Source organism: Camelus dromedarius, chromosome 4, assembly GCF_036321535.1.
Source record: "Camelus dromedarius isolate mCamDro1 chromosome 4, mCamDro1.pat, whole genome shotgun sequence".
Lineage (NCBI taxonomy): Eukaryota > Metazoa > Chordata > Mammalia > Artiodactyla > Camelidae > Camelus > Camelus dromedarius.
The window spans coordinates 44,562,255-44,584,229 of NC_087439.1; the positions used below are offsets into that span (position 1 = coordinate 44,562,255).

Sequence of the window (21,975 nt, forward strand, 5' to 3'; positions counted from 1 at the left end):
CAACAACCCTAGGAGTAGGTGCTATTATTATTCCTGTTTTCTCAATGAGGCTACTGAGGCCCAGAGGTTGTATGATTAGTAAGAGGTAGAGCAGGAATTCAAGGCTGGCTACACCACAGGGCACTCTGCTCTGTTGAGCTTACTGCCAACTCATTAATTTCTTTTCATTCCACAGTCAAAATACTGACCCTGTGAACAGAATATCGAGGAGACACTCCATCTCCACTATGGGAAAAATTAAGAGGACAGAGAGCCAACACAATTTTCCATTGTGCATATTAGTGCTTTGAAAAACTAGTATTTCAAGTGTAAGGGCTTTGGAAATCAGACATCCTTGGGCTAGCTGTGACATTTTATCGATATTAGGAAAACTGTCAAATCTCAATGTAATTTGTATCTTTGAGCTGTCCACTACTATTGTATATGTAACTGAGGTCTATTCTGCCTCTGAGTTTTAAGGACTGTTCAGCCTGGTTGTGCTCCTTCTTGAACATCTGAGAAAATGCCTCGCTCATGGGATATTTTATCCTACCCTCACCCTAGGCTTTTTTTGTTCCATCTTCCTCACTACCACACAGGTATCTAATCCTTTCTCCTAGCCAAGAATATGCCCAGAGGGAGAGGAAAGGAGCTGATGTCCAGGGGAAAATACCATCTGAACAGTCTGGGAGAAAGAGGACCGAAAGACAGTATCAAGGTTAAAATACTATCGTCCCTGCACTGGAGCAAAGGATGAGACAGGAACAGTACTAGGATTAGTTCTGTTCCTGCAAATCATTAATCACCATGCTTTCTGACACCTAGTAGAGCCACTACATATAAAGTACTTATGTTCACAGTCAGTATTTTATTTATTCTGCAGGCACTTATTGAGCACCTATGGCAGACCAGCTACTATTCAGGTAGAACTAGGGAACAAATTCTCCATCCCCTATCTTAGGATCTTTACCCTGAAGATAGTCAAATAGAGAAGATGTGCAGAAGTCCTCTGTAGGTCTGGGCTGACAGCAGCAAGTGCCCGCAGCGTCATGTCCACCACAAAGCCAACTACCTGATGCTGCCAAGTATCTGATAGATTCAATCTTCAGAAGAGATGTTAAAAAGTGTGGTTGAAATGGTATAGTTTAATTAAAATATCACTTGTCTACCTTACAGACGCTCACAGTTTCAAGTTAGCCATTCTCTATTTAATAACCAGCCCAGGCTGGGAATGACTAGCATTGCAAGCAAGTTTGTGAACCCAGGTAAGCAGGGGCTGTGTCTGTGTTGGTGGAGCCTGGCTCAGCACCTGCATGCAGGAGGTACTTAGGAGGCAGTTTTAAATGACTGAATGCACCAATGAAAGTGTGAATCATTCCTTCACATCTTCAGTGAATTAAGTGGTCAGTAATAGCAGCTCTTTCCTCCTTTGTGATGCCCCTCCCCATGAAACTGATACCATAAATTCTTCAAATCAGTTGATTTGAGGTTCTGTGGTATCCCATCTGATTATTGGTGCTCAGAAGAGGAAAAAAAAAACATGCAGAAGCATTAAGATGCATCCACCCATTAACCCCAGTTGAAAAGATCAGTTCCCTATTAAAATGAAAACATGGTTAGAATATTTTTTAAAAAACAAAAAACTTTTAAACTTTGAAAAAGCTCCTCAGCATTTTCTTACCTGGTAACCCAGTCGACAGCCAGACTTTCTGTACCTGGTAGATTGTGCTTTATGACTGTCTCCCTGTTTGTCTTATTCAGAAACATTCTCTCAATGACTTTGTTCTCTATATCAAGCCAGTACAATCTCTTTTCTACTCGGTCAAAATCCACTGCCACAGCATTACCCAGTCCTTGCAAAATGAGGGAGTAAAGAGACCCATCTATGGTTAGATTTCTCAAATAGTAACGGTTGCTAAAAATGAGATAGGGCTCGATGTTGCTGTTCTGCCGGCAGCTCTTTCCATCTGGTTCGCGGATGTAGCCTGGGGCACACTTGCAGATGTAAGATCCCAAGGTGTTCTCACACTCCTGGCTACAGACAAAGGGTGTGTCCTTGCATTCATCAATATCAACACAGGTCCGCTTGTCAGGCAGCAGCCTGTAACCAAGCTTACAGGAACAATAGAAGCTGGTTAAGGTGTCTGTGCAGTTTTGGTCGCAGTCACTGAGTGAAGCATCATTGCACTCGTTAACACCTGTAGGTAAAAGACAGTTATCAGAGAACCTAAAATGTCAGAAGTGGATCCACCATAATAGTCCAAAGTCAACCTGCCCATTGGACAGACCCAATTCTTGAGGAATCACGCTAAAAGAAGACAGATAAGAAAGGATTTCTAAAGGCTGGAATTAGTCAAAAGTCACTCTTATTCAACTTCCTCCCAGCTTGATCCTTCACCAGTGGTTTTAACAATTAATGCAGCCAACAAGTTTGACTTCTAATCCTATTCCTGGCAATCTTCTTTAGTCGATAAATTTAAAAGTAAAAGAGTAGTACAGAGGAGAAAAGAACAGAAGAACCCACAAGGTGGTGTGCTAGGAAAACAAGCCTCTGGGGGGCAAAATGCTCAGATTTGTAGCGTCCTCCATTTTGGTGGTGCAACGACTCACACCATGGCCAATTTCAGGCTCCAGGTGTGATGTCACTGAACATGGAGCTGGGAGACATGTGCTCCTTCGATTCTCACAAATGGGATGAGGCACCCACCACCCCAGGGGGTACGTCTGGCTGGTTCTGTGACGCATGGCCATGCTCAACCAAAAACTATCTACAAAGTAGGGAGAACTTTGTTAAGAATTCTATATTTTATAAATTCGACACTGGTTTACTTGTGGGGCTTGGGGCATAAAACTCTCCCCTTTAGTCACCTGAGGATGAAAATTAAGCACAGGCTAAGGAATCCTAGCAGAAGGGCAGTTCAGGCAAGAAGTCATCATGAGAGTTCAAAGAGAATCCGCACCGTCTGCTGTTAGACACTGAAGGCCTGAATTCGTTCATTTCTTGTTCTCTGTGACAACTGCCTAACTGATGAATTAATCCAAAAATGTTTGTGACTAACCTTACATACCAAGAAATCCTTGCCTTTTGATGGACAAGCAAGAGGAATTTTCTGGCAATGTTCTACTTAGAGGACCAACTGTGAAGTCCTGATAAATCATAAAGGGTTGAGAACCCACATTCAGGCTCCCTGTTTTCCTTTTCCCAGATCTTCTGTTAGACTCACCACATCCTTTCTCATCACTGTTGTCTAAACAGTCATCTAGTTGGTTGCAGACTTTCACCATCTCGATGCAGTGCCCGTTGTCACACCTGAACTGGTGAGGGGGACAGGTGGTCTCTGGGGTGTGGCAGAGGTGCTCCAGCTCATCAGAGTCGTCTCCACAGTCATTCTCCCCATCGCAGACGTAGGCCTTACTAATGCAGAGCCCGTTCTGACAGGTAAATTGGTGCTCATCGCAGGTAGCATACGTGCAGTCCCTCTCATCACTGTAGTCGCCACAGTCATTGCGCCGGTCACACCTGTGTTAGGAGACCCAGCACCACTCCTGAAGACGTTGACAACAAGTCTCAACCATCACCCACTTGGGGCTTTGCTTCCTCTCCTAACTGAATGCCAGGTCATCCATTTCAACAAAGTCACCAATGACCTTAGTCCCCTCTACCCTAGAATCTTCATCTACCCCACCCATCTTTAGCTCTAGAAGAATCTAATATTTAGCATTCTATACAACTTCCCCAGGTGCTGGTGGCCACCATGGGAAATGTAGGCCTAGAACTATTCAAAATAATTGCATTCATTTTTTTTCTTCAGTTGACAAATTAATTAAACACAACGTTTACATTTTTGGTGCTCATCAGATCTGTTCATCAGATAATGAGACAGTTTCTGGGCCCAGCCAATATCCTGGGCAGCCTTATGCTACAAGTGCCTGTACCCAGGTGAAAATGCTGTCTTCCAATCGGAGTAATGTTTACATTGACAGCCCCATGTCTTCCATCTTTCCTTATAATACTCCTGCCACCTACCATGAGATGTCAGTGGTTACAGTGATGGGAAGGAGGGAAAACTAGTAGGTTAGTATGGAATACTGGCAACGGAAGAAGGCATTTTATAGTCCCAGAAGCTATTTGGGGCCCTAATATTCCTAGGCACCAGGAGCACAAGATAGTCTCCTGAAATTCTGTGAGCCAGACTGGTCTTCTTTTTCCACAATATTCCAAGAGCCCATGAAAATCATGATTACTGAAGGGGGCCCCACTGACAGTTACAAAACTCAAGTATCAGTATAAAGAAAGCTTGGATGAGGCTTGGCAAAGCTAATGTTTGCCATTCATAAAAGAATTTATGTTGGAGGGCTTAGGATCTAGAGGCAGAACATTAAGGTACCAAAGCTGAATACAGTCAACTGAACAACTGATCTATGGTCAGTGCTGCCAGTCAGCAATGCCGTCCACAACCTGGGCACTCTCAATCTGATTTAGACCAAAATATGTGCATGAAACTGTAAAGAAGGGTGTGAACAAAGCAGGCTGGTTCAGCCCCATTCAGTCTCCTGGTAGCTGTTTAACTCATCTCCAAATGACATGAGACACCAATGCTTCCTTTTGTCTACTTTAGATTCAACACATGAGGGAAAAAGAGTCACTTAGGCCAGCAAGTCACCATGTTTTTAGACACAACTGTGGGTCAGTATTCCAGCAAGCTGCTCACAACCCCGTCTTAACCAGGTTCTTCAGCAGCATCAGTAAAGAGCCAAGAGAAACAAAGTCAATAGGAGAAATGATCCCCTGTACCAAATCGGGGAGCACACATTCTGCCAGGCAGCAAGAGGGAGCAGGTTAATAGAGTGCTTAACAGCACTCCAGGCAAACAGAGTTTGGAGAAATTTAAAATCTTATATTTCAGGTTTCAGATATATACCATTTCTTCTCTTCTGCCATAGACCTTGGCAAAAGCATCTGAGAAAGCTCATGGGGTCAAGGGAGAATGAGAGAGAGAGAGAAAAGAGAGAAGAAAGGACAGAGTGAGGGAGGGAAGTGAGGGACGGAGCGAAAGAAAGAAAAGATGAACGAAGTTAGTTAAGTCTGATGGGGCAGGGGTAAGTCAGCTGTGAGAGCAGAGAAATAATGAAAGCAGCGTTTAGAAAGCTCAGAAAGGGAGTAGTGAGATAATCTAGAGTCTGATCAAAATCAAGACCAAACTTAATTCTATTCCCTAGATCCTGCACCTAAGTTTTCAGAATATATCTAAGACTGCTGGTATTAAATATTTCCTAAATTCAGAAGAACCAAAGAGCAGTATAGCATAGTAGGACTCTCAAGGAAAGAGGGAGAATATATAGATAAAGGTTATTCACTTCCATCAACAAAAATTAAACATCGATGATCTCATCCATATGAGTTACAAACAGACAAAGCACATTTAAATGTTACTTCACTATGTAAGGAGTTCCTTCTGTCTCCGAACATCTTCAGGTTTTAATGTTCAAATCACCACCTCCCAGCAATGTCTGCTGGGTCCTTGAAGGGACACGAGTCATCCCACATAAGTCTGCTTTCTAGAAGACATTTATTTGCTCCTTTAATCCCTACAATTCTTCAGTCACAAGTCACAATGCCAAGTCCCTGCTCCTCATGCAGCCTGACCCTTTCCTGGTTTCCTCAGGACCCCTTTCTCGAACTCACAATTCTGCACCACACAGTGTTCCAGCAGGACGTCGGGGCCCACTGGGGGACTGCCTACCTCAAAGCAAACGGTCCCAGAAGCTCGGCTGCTCTGACCTTGTGCCTGGTCATGCATCTTTTCCATCTCACTCCCAAGCGTACTTAAGCTGACAGCTGCTCTCAATAAACATGTGTGTCCTTTACCATCCCAGTCCTTGGCACATGCAATATCTCTTCTTGGCTCCAGTTTCACGTGTCCAAATGTCTAATACACACTTTCACTTCAGGGAGCCCTACACTCACCTTCCACCTTGAGCTCCCTTCTGGACTCCCCAACTTTTGGTAATTCTCTCAGTATTCTGCTAGTCCATCAGGATTAAAACCTACACATCATTTTCCTTCTCTGTTTCCTTCTATATACAAAAATTTGCTAGGTGCGGATAGCACAACGTTGGGGCACTGAAAAAAAGGATAAACCTTTTGGAATGGCCCATTTGGAGAAAGTGATAAGAAATCAACCAACAGAGAATTACAGGAGAGGTCCTAGAACCAGAAGCCTGTGAGCTGAACCTGTCTGACATTGACACAGTATTCTCAAATTTTTTAAAAATTTGTGTCCAGCATTTAAAATCAGAAAAATACTCTGATGAAAAATCCAGATTCCCAATTTCTCTCAAAACGAATGATGCTGACTAGTGTCTGCATCTTTCAGCTGGAACACGTGCTCTCAGGTCACCGCACCTGCCTGTCTGTGCTGTCTCACTGACACCAAGCCTTAGTGCCAATCTCCATTCACTTCCATGCTTGCACTGTTATTTTGCTGCTAGCAGAGAGAAGAGAATGAATTATTTCCTGTACCCGTGCCTCCAAGTGGGAGACCAAGAGGGTCACCTGCCTCAAGAAAGAATTTTTTAATATCAAGCCCACTTCACTCATCTCTCTGGCCCTCTGTGCAAGGTCACATTATAACTTTCATGGACCCTAGGTGTCTTTGCCTTCATGGGACCCTTCCTCCATAAAAATAATTAAAATTATATTTAATGACCATATTGGCATAAAGGCAGATATATTATTTGGTTTTAAAATACTTCCTTTGATCTAAATTTTCTCCTTTTTTCCTTTGATTTTAAAAGAAATCTAAACATTTTCATAGGCCACTAAAAGTATCATGGGCCCAGGCACTGTGCACCATTCTTAATGGATAAGTAAGTCCTGCCTCATGGACATTGGAGGTTTGTTGGTAAATCATTTAATCCCCAGTTCACCTGAACCAGTCCGGGACACACAGTCCATTAGTGCAGGTGAATTCGTTTGCAGAGCAGGTTCTTCTGGTGCAGTTCTGGTGCTCATCATAGGCGTCAGAGCAATCGGCATCGCCATCACAAACCCAAGACTGAGGAATGCACCTCCTGGATGGGGGCACACTATTTACACAGTGAAACTCGGAACTGGAGCAGCTGTGATTCTCTGAAACCAAACCACACGAGAATCAGAAACCACACGAGAGCTCGGTCTAGCGTTCAGATTCATTCTGAACCATTATTTGTCTTGGCTTTATGTTACATAACACTCTGAGGGATGAGAGAAAATGAGGGAGAAATACGCAGACAAATCACATGGTTACAATAATAGGTCATAATAAAAATACCTCCAAAACTTGTGTTTTAATTGCTTTGAACCTTGGAATTTTTTCAGAAGTAAAAATAAAGATAATAAAACACCTCACTTAGTTTTCCAAAAATTAATGCAAGGTCATATTTTTCCCTCAGGGCTATAGAAAATGACGCACCTCTTAGTAACTGGATACCAAAAATCCCTTCCTTTTGGTAACATTTTTTTAGTTTACAAAGTATAATTACACAAACACAATGTGAGACAGGCATTTTTATGCTAGTTCTACAGATGAGAAAAATTGAAGGTTGACTAGACAGCTCAAAGTCATAGGATTTTCTAAAAAGTTAAGGCTTTCTAAAAAGGTAGGTATCTGGGAGGAACTCACATCACTAAGAGTTAGAAACCATGATACTATTAGGGAAGAGCTAAGATGCTATCATATAATCATTAAAGCCTGCAGAATGAAATACAAGTATTCTATTCAATCTCTTTGTGGGTGAATAGGAAACAAAAGGACGGGGGTCTTGGTGATATGGGGGGAAAGCACATGCGATAGTCCATGTATGTGCAGCTGCCAACCACCCATTTCATAGAGTCTATGTGGAACTATGTATGGACTGCCACCAAAGCCAGGGACAAAGGAGGTAACGATCACGGAGACATTGCTTTTATTATTCTGGCATGAAAAGACTTTCTTCTAAGACACCTCAGCTAATAGTTCTAAGTTCTGTTGGTAACGGAAAACGGTGTCCCACAGTCTTTTCCATAATTCACTTACAAGGAATAATCCTCCCCCTGCCTCCTCCCCCAAACAGCTCTAAGGTAACAGGTGAAACTGGAGGTACATTATTAAAGCTGCCATTAAGAGTGGCAAATAAACAGGAAAACAAACGTATGTATGTGAATACATGATTGTGACACTGTGCAGTACACCAGAAATTGATACATTGTAACTAACTGTACTTCAATAGGAAGAAAAATGTTTTAAAAAGCCAAAAAAAAAAAAAAAAGAGAGAGAGGCTAACTGAGTTCTCTTTATCCGCTCTAGAAATGTAGGACATTATTTCCATTATCTAAATATTACAGAGAAAAACAAACATTAAAATCTTTTTTCATCATTTTAAAGCATTAAGTGGATGATATCAAACATTCCTGAGTGAAAATAAAGGTAACATTCTGTCCACGTGCATTCAATTAAAGAGGAATCTGTCTGACAACCATACTCTCCAACGACAAAAAAAAAAAAAAAAAAAAAAAAAAAATCTGCTGAGTTTCCCTGGAATGTGATGCTGCAGAGGAATTAATTGGTTTCACTTACCACAGTGGTGTCTTTCGTCCTCATCACTCATGTCCCCACAGTCATTATCACCATCACAGACCCACTCTATTTGGATGCACCTGTTACTGTCACACTTGAATTCATCACTTGAGCATGTTATCTCAGAATACTCTGCAAAAAGATAAAAAGCACCCTTGGTGAGAAGAGTGGTTTGTAGTCCAGAAATCTTGAGAGAAGCCTACGATAGCATGGGCTGTCTAGAACACCAATTAGAATTATTTAATCACATCCCCACATGTCCCTGTTCAACTAATCAAGTTGTCATATGTCCATAAACCCAGAGACTCCTGAAAATTAGCCAAGGGCAAAAGAAAATTAAATGCTAAATATTAAAAATACAGTAGAATAATAACAAGAAGGAATGATAATAAGGAAAAACATGACCTTTCATAAGCTGGTGAGAAAGGAGTGTGTATCAATACAGTCTTTTGAAGAAACATATCCCCATCACACAGGAACACTACTCCTAGAAACCTAGCCTGTAAGAATCTTTCCATATATGCAGGAAAAAGCTTTTAAAAGGACGTTCATTCCAGCATTATGTCTCAGTGAAAAAAATGGAAACAACCTAAACGACCTTCAGTCAGGAAAGGGATAAAAACACATGGAACCTGATACTTTAAAGCAATATTCAACATGCAAAGAAATGAGGTAGAGCTGTATTTTCTAACATGCTGACAAGATGTTGTTAAGCTCAAAAAAAAAAAAGTGGGGGGCAAACTGCAGAAAAATATAAATAGTAAGGTCCCATTAGTGTTTTAAAAACCACATGTTAGGATGTATATATAAAAAAAGAAGAATTCACACGTAATAACGATTATGTCTGGGTAGTGAGGGGATTGGAGAAGGGTGAAGAAAAGGGGATACTACCCTTTTTTTTTTTTGATGGAGGTTCTGGGGGTTGAACCCAGGACCTCGTGCATGCTAAGCATGTGCTCTACCACTGAGCTATACCTACAACCCCCAGGCAGGATTTTACTCTTTTGTACACATCCTATTCTTTCTTTAAAATGTTATATGTGGATTGGATGTTCACTAAACTTATTGTGGTAATCATTTCATGATGTATGTAAATTATTACGCTATCTACCTTAAACTTACACAGCACTGTATGTCAATTAATACCTCTGCATATTATGAGAATGCATTCATATTAGATCCTGCATTTATTTTAATTTAAATATGTCAAACAGCTATTACTAATTGCTATTACTATGACTTTGGTTCCCATGGAGAAGTTTGGAAACTATATTTATTCTTCATATATTTGAACCAATAGTTCACACATCTAAACCAATCTCTATGATTATTCTATCCACCTAACAGTTGTTAATTGTTTCCTTTATGAATCCTCAAAATTCTATGTGTCCTTTGTTTTCTACAAAACTCTCAGCATTGGGGAAAAATAACTTGACAAAGCACTTTAAATACTACTCTCTATTAGTCACAGAGTTTGAAGCAGAGAGAAAATAGGAATAGAAAATAGTCTGAATTCAGCTGCAAAATTAGACCAATGGCCTTTAGAAAACAACCCTCCAGAAAAAAAGTTTTATATATCATGGTACTTACTGTGGTGATATTTATAATACAGTAAAAAAAAATTAAAATAGAGGCAGTTAATGATAATATAACCACTCAATGGAATATTATACAGCCACTAACCAGCAGTATAAAGACTTTATAACAGGGGACAGCAAACTTTCTCTTAACCAGATAGCATTTTAGGTTTACAGGCCGCATGTTCTCTGTCACACCTACCTGACACTGCCTTCACAGCACAAAAGCGGCCATAGACAGGATGTGGCTACATTCTAGTGAAACTTGATTTATAAAGTCAGGCAGCTAGTCCATGGCCATAGTTTGCTGACCCCTATACAGCAGTGTGATTTATTGACAGACAAAAAAAACAATGTAGAATACTGTACCTTTTTATGTAAAAAAGAAAGATTGTGTATGGATATAGATTAGGACTTGCAAAGGAAAACAGCAGCCTTCAAACATAAACAATACACAACTGCCTCCAGGAATACAACCACCATCTCAGGAAGCTCAGATGGCCGGGAGACCTTACCTCCTAAGCTGGCACACAGACAGAACAGGAAGAACTATGCGCTCCTAATATGCCCCTTCTCCACATTTATGATGATTTCAATCACTTTTGGCTCCTCCCACAGTCTTAGGGGTCAGAACTCGGTCAAATTTCAAAATTCCAATTCAGAGTCAATTATCATTAGTTGAGTTCTACAAGCCAGGCTGGTAGGAGGTGCATCACCCACATATTCTCTTTTTATCCACATCAATCAGCAACCTCCGTTTCCTGCCCAGCAACCCTCCCAGTGCCCCAGGTTTCTAGTGACTGTCTGCTGAGTGGTCTCAGCACTTCAGCTGAGAGGAGGAGCAGGCAGTGCACACATTCAGTGGTCAGGACCAGAGTCTACATCTCAAGCAGCTGCAAGAGGGTGTCCAGCTGCATCCCAGTGCTTTTCATGTTTGTTCACTCTCTTACCACAAGTGGCAGGTTCATCAGAGCCATCAGAACAATCTCTTTCTTTATCACAATACCAAAAGCTAGGAATACAGGGCCCAGATGCGCAGTGGAATTCATTGCTGTTGCACGTCTCAGAGACTGGAGGAGGGAGAGAAGATAAAACCCATAAGCAACACACAAGAATCGGTCTTTCTAATCTGCCTATTATCTCTGAACTGGATAACTGCTACCAAGAAAGGAATACTGAGGCCTGGGAAATGAGTTTTTGTCTAAGTGCTCTGTCAGGAGGGAAGAGTATGGGAGAGCAACACTGCTCCGGTTTTCCAGATTTTTTCCCTAAATTCCAGAAATCCAAAAATAAATGGTATATGTTGGCAACACCAAAAGACTACATTTTTGATATGTGCCATCAGAAATTACATATAAAAGAAGACTTGGTTCTATATTTTCTACCATAACATAAAATAAATTACACTGAAAAGCAAAAAACAATATGACCATATCTGAATTCATCCTACAACCTTTTAGCCATGTTAGACCATGACTCTAGGGAATGAGCAAAGTTCTGCTCTTATTCATCCTTGTAATTTGAGTAAACGACTCTGCCTACATGTGAACATTGATGCTTTTGTTGCACAATATTAGGTAGTTCTGGTCTGATGTGTTTTCTAGATTTTCTGCTTCCTCTTGCTACTGTTTTTACAACTGACTCCTGCTCTTGGACTGTAGCCTGGCTTGTTGACAATTACTAAATTCTTAAAGTACGCATCTATTTACAGGAATAGTCTCAAAGTTATTGAGCTTAAGAAAGGTCTTTTAATTTGAACTATAAACACAGGAAATTATTTGATTGAAGCAAATTGCTAAATATGAAATAAAGGCTTCTGAAAGTCAAACATATGAAAAAGACAGAAAATTCTTTCAGTTACTAACGGCTACTATAAACCTATTAAGAGTAAATATGAGGGCTTAATGTGCAAGCTCTGCCTGGAGTTCCTGAAGACAAAAGGCCTTCAATTGTAGCAGGTTAGGCAGCAGAGGTGGTTTCTGGAAGAAATATTTAGAGTCAGGTGTCCAGCCAGGGAGCAGAGAGAAGGGGCTTCTTATGCCCCTCCAAGCACATCCTAAAGTAACTGCCTACTGCCTCTACTTACAAGGTCAATTTGAGAGGAGAAATTGAAATTAGCCCAAACAACCAGGCCATGTGTCTCTGTATGAGTTCAAGATGTGCATCCCTGGAAGCACAGAAAGAGAAGCAGGTGTATCTTACCGCAGAAAATGGGGTTTTCGTCACTCATATCTCCACAGTCATTGTCTCCATCACATAAGAAAGTACGAGGAATACACACACTTGAATTCAGACAATTTACATATCCGGACTGGCAAGTGCGATGAGCTTGAAAAAGACAACCAGATTTAGAACATACCCACCACACATGTATCATATATGGTCACACTAAGAGATGTACTGCAGAATCAAACCACCAGGAGGGTAGGATGTACTAAGCTATCACAGAGGTATGATCCATGACACTTACGTGATGCCATGGATTCTATAGTAAAAAGAGATATTTCCAGGTGACACTGAGATCATGGAGGAGAATGGGGGCTGCTTTGTAGTTTAAATTGCCTGTTTTCATTGTTGAATAGCCTCAGCAAGACTCCCCACTCTGGGTTAAATAAATTATGGCATTTCCACAGCATGGAATAATATGGAGCTATAAAAAGGAATGAAGAAGATCTCCCTAACATGATAAGAAATGAAGGTATGATCTCCAGGATATATGAACAGTAAGAAAGCAGAACAATAGGCTATCTTTTGTGTAAGAAAAATGACGATGTGAGTGTGTGTGTGTGTCTAGCAAGAGAGAAATGCTAACATGAAAAGCAACAGCAATAAAAAGATAAACTAATGAAAATTATCAGCCCTATGAACAGGTTGAGAAGATTACAGAGGCAGCAGGGTTGGGAGGACAAATATCAAAGACTTTCGTGAATGTACCTTGTATAATTTTGATTATAAAACCCTGCACATTATTTTGTATAAATAAAAAGAATAGAATAAAAAATGAATATAGGAAAGGAATTCCTAAAATTTGGAAACAGTAACAAATGACTGCATATCCCTAGTGGGAAATAATCTAAGAACAGGAAGGACCTAAAATTTTTAATTACATTTGTGTGGTTATTTTGAGACTATGATAGGCATTTTAAAATTACTATAGAATAAAGCAAGTAAATGACTATGCTAATGTCACTTATTAGAAACCAAGATTTTAAGCATAAGAGACATGATTATAAAATCTAAAAGGTGAAAAACCTGTTATCTCAAATTAAAATGGAAAATATCAATATAATTTTTTCCTTAAAAATTGTATTTCATAGCTCTGTCCACTACAATCAAAAACTTAGTACTCACTGGTCATCAAGTCATTACTCTGAAAACTGACAACTATAGGGAAGGTATTAGACAATTACCCTGCAGAATTGTATTTAAGGGTAACAAAAGAGTTGATAAGGGAAATTTCTTCTTTATGGGACTTCAGTTAATAAGTGTGGAAGGAATAGTCAAAGTTTTAAATGCGTATTTGGTATCCCTTAAGGAAATAATGCATTTATGGAACAACCACCCAGGGATGCCAAAACCATTGGGTGAAATGTTGATGGGAACTTCTTACGGGAAGACTCAGACTGACTTGTAAATCCACTAATTAACTTCATCTTCACCTAAAGGGGAAAAATCAAGCATGTGCTTCACCATTTGCTACAACAGGAAATACATAGCTCCACCTGTGAAGTGTTCTTGCCCAAAGAATTGAGTCTAATGTAATTAAACCTCTAGGTCTAAATTCTAGTCTAAATCAATGTGTAGACCTTGTCTGAATCCTAATTTGAACAGAGCAATAGTTGACGTGTTTTAAGTGATAAAATTTAAAGATGGACTGAGTACTCAATGATACTAAGTATTGTTGATTTTGTTAATGCTGGCATGGTAGTTGTTTTTCAAAATGTCTTGATCAGTGACGTGCATGTCTAGGAGTTGCTTTAAAATACTCAGAAAAAAAGTTGGGGGAGATGGATGAAACAGATTGGCCACTTGTTGATAAAAAAAAGCACACTCAAATAAATACTGTGTTTTGGGGGGAGGGTACAGCTCAGTGGTAAAGTGCATGCTTAGCATGCACGAGGTCCTGGGTACAATCCTCAGTACCTCCATTAAAAAATAAATAACTAAATATTGTGTGTTACTACCTACAAAAGCAGCAGAGCATATCAGTCTACCCAAACTGAAAATACACTTGGGCTCATACTCTGCTCTTTTGTCTTCCCAAGATACTTAAGCGCAAAATCCCAGAAATTTTGGAAAAATGAATTCACTAAAAGGCAATTTACCAGAAAAACTAAAGAGACAAATCATTTCAGTCAACAACATACCATATTGCTTTTTGCACAACAAACATTAGCCACAACACATTTATATAATAATTTTCGGTGGTAATGATTGGTAAAGCTTTAAACCAATCAGATATGTAAACCAAGCATAAAATATTTACGGTTAAAAGTCAATGTTTGCATGGATCCATAAATTTAGGTGAATAATTCAAATACTAGGTAGACTTGTTTTTAAAAATCACTTAGTAGACTGTATTACAATGAAATTTATGTTTTAGATGAATAGTATGGGTTTTTTTTCTCAGAAATCTTATGTCATTACATAAAAATTCCATCTCCCGTGCTCTAAGACTTCAAGACCAAAGCACAATAAGTACCGAAGACAAACTTACAGCAATTTTTCTCATCTGAAGTATTATTATCATGGCAGTGGTCTATACCATCGCAGACAAACTGAAGAGGGATGCACTTTCCATTATGACAAGTAAATTCCGAGGTTTCGTTACAAGCCCTGAACAGGCACCCCGCCTCATCACTGTTGTCACCACAGTCATTGTAGTGATCACAGCGGTAACTATACTGGACACATCGCCCATTGGCACAGGTGAAGGATGTCGAAGGGCAGGTGTGAAATGCTAAGGGAAGGAAAAAAAAAAAACTGAAGAAGCTTCTGGATTAAACCGTAGTCCTATTTTCTAAAAAGATACAATCAAATAAAATAAGACACTTTGGGTTTACCTTCCAAGGCAAAAACAGCTGCAAAACGCACTGCATGCAAAGTGAGATGACACTTTAAATTAGTTAGATTAAGCAAATATGTTGTATGCTTGGTTTTAGCAAATGAACTGTTTTAAGCAAATCACAAAGTCACTTTCTCTCCCATCTCAGTTTACAAGTTTATCTCAATCACATTAAAGCGTACAAACACAATTTCTCTGGGGAAATTCTAGCCCCTCTACAAACTAGAAAAAGGTAACTAACTTCAGGCCTTCCTAATTCTGAATATTGGAAGTAATTTCAATACAATTATTGAATGAATGATCCTTCTGCTATGAAAATTAACAAAATGATAACAATCACCTTTGTGAGCCCTTAGTCCCATGCTACGTCACCAAGCCCTGTGCTGTGGTTTTCATATACGGTTTCTCTTACTCCTCACAAAAACCCTAGTGACAGCACCATCTCACAGATGAGACGTCTGAGGCCCAGCAAGGCTAAGCGACTTTCCCAGGGCTATACAGATTGAATGGCACCCAGCACCATGGCTCTGAACCACTACAGAGATACTTCCTATGAAAGCATCATACACTGCTTCACAGCATATAAATCAGCTCACATGCGATTTAAGCAAAGTGCATCAGTGTAAATGTTTTTCAGTCCCCAAAGGACCAAACACTTGGTACATCGTTAGGTGCTAACCAAAGCTCCAAGCGTCCAACTCACCACAGAGAGTTTCCAGCTCATCACTGCTGTCACCACAGTCATCGATGTCATTACATTTCAACTGCTGTGGGATGCAGTTCCCACTGAGGCAGGTGAACTTGGAACTATCACACCTTGTGCCATTGTCCGGGATGCAGTACTTGTTGTTGTTGGCCAGGTACCATCGGCCCACTTGTGGACACTGGCACTCGGGACCATTTGGACCTGAAGAAGGGTAGGCCCAGAAAAAGCAAAAGATTTATATAGCAAGAACTCATATTTTCTCCTCCAGAATAGCACTGGTAACAGCTTCTATACTGAATGTGCTATTAGACGAGCCATGGAAACTTCCGAGCCAGTTTTCCGTCAATAAGAACCACCACCGATTTCTAATATGTTCACCCTAATCTTTAAACAACTATCTCTTATCTTCACTGAAACATTAGCAATGATTCTCCCTTCTCAGCAAAATCTGCAAAGCAACAGTATCAAAAGATACTTCTTCCTATGAATCTGTTGTTCTCCATAGAACACACTGTGAAGGTCACATCACACTCTAAAACACCATCAGCAATATTCCAAACTATAGAGTACCTCCTAAGTGGAAGGAGGAAGTCCTTTTATAAGGAACATAAGCTCATCGATGAAATTCCAATTCAAGACCTGAGGTGCAGCAGCCAAACCCACATCTTTCTTTCTACCTCCATCAAGCTTAATTTAAAAATGCCATTGTAAGAAGGCTCAATATAGAGTAGAAAAGAAACCTTTCAAAGTCTTCCTTTCAACATACAGATCCTGAAATCGATTTTATCAATTACTCTGAAATCAAAGAGAATTTTTTCTCCTGTGAGAGTGGAATACTCCATCAGCCTTCGCTGCTGGTTGTTATTATTATCATTATTCTCCACGATTCTACCTTCACGGCCAATGCCTTACCTGGTGCACAAATATTGCTGCAGCCCCCATTAAACTGACTGCAAGGATTGTGACACTGCTGTTGGTCCTTCACGACAGCGCAAATACCCTTAGGCAGGGAGGGAAGACTCGTGGTCATTGCGGTCAGACTTGACCCATCATATTTGTTAGCTCTGTAAATTTTTTGAGAGCTCCAGTCAGTCCAGTAAATATACTGGCCATAGACAGTCAAGCCAAAAGGAAAATCAACTCTGCTGACAATGACCTCTCGCTCCATGCCTGTTACAGTGCAGCGCTCAATCTTCTTCCTAAAACAAAGATGGAAAAAAAAATTCTCAAAACCAGAAAGAATAAGTTCCTCAACTGGCACCCAATACCTGGGCCCAACCATGGCTTTACATAAGCCCCTAACTTTCTTTCCAAGTGAAACATATGGCAGCAAGAAATGTTTTTTTCTGGTAGTGGGAGAACTTAACCTGCTTATCAAACAATGGCCTGGATACACCATTGATTTCCAAATATTAATGTAACCCACAGGCAATCCTACAGAAGGAACCAGGCTGACATTCGAAACGAGAGTATTATGAAGTAATACATGTCGTGCATGGAACTTGGTGTTTAGCTCATAGTAGTCACTGAATAAAATGTGAATTACTTTTCCCTTCCCACTCCTCTAATGACTTTCCATTTGTCATTTACCTTGAGGTATTTACCTAGAATGATCCAAATTTAGATACAAAACATTACTGCTTTGGTTCAAATGAGAAAATAAAGGAAAAAAATGAGGTTGTTAGGTGCTTCAGTGTCACAAGACCAAAATCATAAGAAAATGAGCAAGAAGAGTTAAGATTCCTGACATGTAGACAGACACCAGTCATAATAAACAAAATCATCTCATCTCTTCAACCATGAGGATGATTGGAATGTGAGTAATTTCAGGAGTATTTGGAGAGTTACATATAAAATTAGAGCTGACAGGAGTTTATAAGGAAAACACCATGAAATTGACTGAGTAGATGCTGGCACAAGAAGAAAGAATTTTTTTGAGAAGGTGACTAAAAGACAAAGACCAAAGGAAAATATTTTTTTTGAGACACCGAATGCTACAGCCCAGAGAAAACTTACTATCAGTGTGCATGTAAAAGGCATTCATATTTTATGGTAGTTACATGGGGCCTGTAGACTATAAATTGAATGATTACATTTTTAACTATAGTTGAGTATAGTTGTAACTCAAGTAATTCATCCTTAGATGCCTTTCAGTTCACAATTATTCAATCTTACAATGTAGATCAATTTTTACAGGTATAGTCACCAAGCTAGAATATAGTTCCTGAAACTGACTCCACATTTTGGCCACATTTATCTGGTATATTATATTTTCACCACATTATGGGAATCCCTCTTTTATATCCCTTTTTATTTAAGTGGAAGGAAGAAATCTCATCAGCACCCATGGGAATAACCAAAGACACGTACAGATTGGCATCTGTCCAGTAGAGAAAGCCTTCTTCATAGTCCAGAGTGAGCCCGTTGGGCCAGACCAGGTCAGTGTTCACCACAGATTGCCGGAAGTTTCCTGCCAGTGTGGCTCTTTCAATTTGGGCATTAGTACCCCAGTCAGTCCAGTACATGTACCTAGTGATCCAAAAGGAGTCATAATTCACCGCAAGGAAACTCACAATCCTTTTTCCTTAAGAAGGAACAGCAGCGAACTACCACAAGATCTCGTATATATTTCCCTGTGCTATACAGTAAAATCTTATTTATCTATTCTACATTTTGAAATCCGAGTCTGTCCCTCCCCACCCCCCGCCCCCTTGGCAACCACAAGTTTGTATTCTATGTCTATGGTCTGTTTCTATTTTGTATTTATGTGTAATTGAAAAACTGTGCTCTACACTGGTATTTGACACAACATTGTAAAATGACTATAACTTAATTAAAAAAATGTTAAAAATCAATCATCCTTTATGCTCCAAAAAAAAAAAAAAAAGGAACAGCAGCATTCTTTAACTGTCAGTTGACATTTATATGGCAAGTGAAACCCACTCCACTCCCACCCAGAGAACTTGGCCAGTAAGGATTTACTGAGTCAGAGCACTGGTTCCCCAGTATGCTGCCAATCCTCCTAGCAGAAGGAATGGGAGTTCCCGGGTAGAGTCGCTCATGCTCTTTCACCCCTGGACCTGTGGCTGCAGTGTCAGAAGCCCGCAGAACACTGGCTTTCTACGAACACAAGATAATTTCAAGCTCCTCTCCCTCCAGAAATAAGCAGACCATGGCATACCCTTGGCAAGGATCTAACACAATTGCTCTTGGCCTTTCGACTCGGGCTATCACAGTGCGCTTAGACCCATCCGTGGCCATGGACTGAATTGACTGGTTGGTGTAGTCACTGTAGTAAATTCTTCTATTGATCCAGTCAAAGGCAATGCCATCAGGACTCCCTAAGTCTGGACACACATCAACAAACACACAAAAAGGAGTTAGAGTCTCAATATGCACTTTAGAACCCCTGGGTCATCCATGTGTGTCGATCCCATTGTGTCTACTTCCAAGATAAGCTACACTTAGAGTGCTCTTACCTGAAGCAACAACAGTGGAAGAAATGCTCCCTGAATTCAGGTTGACATAGGAAATCTGGCCTTTTCCAGACCTTAAAAATTGTGTGAAGTAGATTCTGTTATCTATGCTGTCATAGTCTAGTGCCACAGCCCTTCTTTCCACACTGATTTCTGTGAAAGGTAGGCTATAGTCTTCAGGGTCAAAGTGTAAGCTCCTCAAGGAACTATCCAGGGCAAAGATGAGGAAGTTTTCTGGTGAAATGGCACAGCTTCTGCCATCACCTTGCAGGATCCCAAAGGCACAGCCACATTGTGGGGTATGCAATTCAGGCAGAGCAAAGCAGAAATGGATGCATCCTCCATTATTTTGCAAGCAAGGGTTGTTGTTGACCTCTGCTGGTGACCGGGGCTGGACACGCTGATCAAAGATGGTCACATCTCTTAGCCAATTGATATTGTCCCTTATCACTGTTGGTGGATCTGTGTTATGTGGCTCCTTGCTAGCTTGGAAGATTTTTTTCAAATTCCTGTCCACCCATATGATAGAATTTCCAAATACGGTGATGGCATAAGGAGTTGGGTAACGGCCGCCAAAACGAATCACTTGAGATTCCCCTCCTTCGATGCTGACTCTTGCAATTACATCTAAAGCATCATCAACCCAATAAACATAGCCACTGCTATGGTCCAATGCCAAGCCCCGTGGTGTGGCAATGCCCTCTGACACAAGCAGAGTTCTATTGGTACAGTCAAGATAAGAACGTTCAATCTTTGGGTTTTGCCCGTAGTCGGCCCAGAAGAGGTATCTGTTCTTGGGGTCTACAACGATATGCCTGGGCATATCCACTGTGGTTTTAAGGAGAACACGGCGGAGGGTGGTATTGATCCTTAGAACTTCTATCAATGTTTCAGACCTGAAAGCATTGGTGAAATAAAGATTTCCTGTAGGAAAATAAAAAAGCAGGCTGATGAATGGAAAACCAAGAAGGAAGAACATACCTTTTGTAAGATTGAGGTTTGGTTCAGTATACATTGCCTAAGATGATAAATGAATATCTGAGTTTAGGCTTAGAAAAATAAATTTTTACCCTTAGGAACTGAGTAGATTGTTTCTTCAAATTTAATGTGCCTCTCTTTAGCTTCTAAAGCAGATCAGAATTCATAGTAAACATCATCACCCACTTTCTACTGAAAGGTGTGTTTTTCAGAATGTCCTTCCTCTTCTACCTGAATGTTCACCTATATCTTCAAAGACTCATTGTCCTGGCACACATTCTACTCCAACGTGGTGAAAAGAGCAGAGAGAGCGAGCCAGCAATATCTGAGGTTGTTATCTGTGTCATCAAATGTTCTTTGTGTTTAGCATTAACGTGAGGTCTATACTTAGTCATTCTAACTAGTGTAGATGTTTTCATCCCAAGGATCTTCTAAAGTCACCGAAAGTCCATTTGCCCTTGGGCATTACAGAACAACGTAAATACTAGAATAAAAAGACCATGGTGTGAAGACAGTATAATGACTAGAGAGGGAGTCCATATTGATTCCATGTAGTCAGAAGTCTACTGCACAGCTACTAAGGCACATCCATTTTGTTCCCATATATGACTCAAACAGCTCTAGAGAAACTGAGTCAAGATGTAATATGTTACTGATCTACTACCCTTTTCATTAACTATCTCTAGTTGAAATATATTTATACACCAAACAGTAAATCTAGGGTTGGCAAAGTTCTCTAGAGGGCCAGAAGATAGGAGATATTTTAGGCTTTGCAGAGTATACGGTTTCTTTCACAAGTACTCAGCTCTGCCACTGTAACATTAAAGCAACCATAGACAGCACGTAAAAGAATGGGCATCGCTGTACTCCAGCAAAACCTTACTTACAAAATAAGCAGTGGGCTGCATGTGGCTGACAGGTCATAGACTGTTGACCTCTGTTTTATCTACACTCTCAGAAATAATGTAGTAAGTCTGTAATCAGGAATGGAATTTAGGAAGCCATTTAAAGCCTTACCTAACCATGTTTGCTATTTGCAATAAACTATTAGTATAGTATATAGGTTTTCATAATGTTTTAATATTTCTAAGTGATATCTACTTACCAAGCTTGATAACACACAATGATACCTATTGATATGATGGGATTATATTCTAAAAGTTATAACACATTTAATGCATTTGTTTTTCAGTGTATCATTAAAAATGAGTGGTAATTCGAAATTAAATATATGAATCAATACAACTAAGTTAATGCAATATTAGATCAGGCATTTCAATATAAATACAATAGAGAAAGTGCCTAATGATCTAGACAGTTTTCATACATTAACATGAGAAAGCAACTAAGAGCTCAGCAGCTAAAATTGCTCAGCTTTAAAATAAACGATTGCTATTTCATGGCTTATATCATGTTTGGATATCTCTTCCTCTTTGAAAATTTAGACATTTCTAGTTTAGAAAGTAGATGCTAATCTAAGTGTGAAATAAACAAACCCACATAATTTAATATTTCTAAACATTTTGCCTACAGTTCTGATTCTGTTAATAATGGAAGAAAATGAGATAAACTATCATGAATCTGTCAAAGGAAACAC

At 39.9% G+C, this 21,975-nt stretch overlaps 1 protein-coding gene across 1 annotated transcript in view; it reads right to left on the reverse strand.

The window, feature by feature from the left end:
- Positions 1-21,975, reverse strand: part of LRP2 (LDL receptor related protein 2) — a 181,181-nt gene that overhangs the window by 43,685 nt on the left and 115,521 nt on the right. Inside the window, exons 39-50 of the mRNA XM_064484889.1 lie at positions 19,404-20,324; positions 19,106-19,271; positions 18,295-18,453; positions 16,837-17,123; positions 15,922-16,125; positions 14,871-15,113; positions 12,356-12,481; positions 11,104-11,223; positions 8,577-8,708; positions 6,910-7,111; positions 3,204-3,499; positions 1,661-2,177 (exon numbers count right to left, since the gene is read on the reverse strand). Of these exons, the coding sequence (XP_064340959.1) occupies positions 1,661-2,177; positions 3,204-3,499; positions 6,910-7,111; positions 8,577-8,708; positions 11,104-11,223; positions 12,356-12,481; positions 14,871-15,113; positions 15,922-16,125; positions 16,837-17,123; positions 18,295-18,453; positions 19,106-19,271; positions 19,404-20,324 (3,373 nt within the window). The remainder of the gene's footprint in view (positions 1-1,660; positions 2,178-3,203; positions 3,500-6,909; positions 7,112-8,576; positions 8,709-11,103; positions 11,224-12,355; positions 12,482-14,870; positions 15,114-15,921; positions 16,126-16,836; positions 17,124-18,294; positions 18,454-19,105; positions 19,272-19,403; positions 20,325-21,975) is intronic.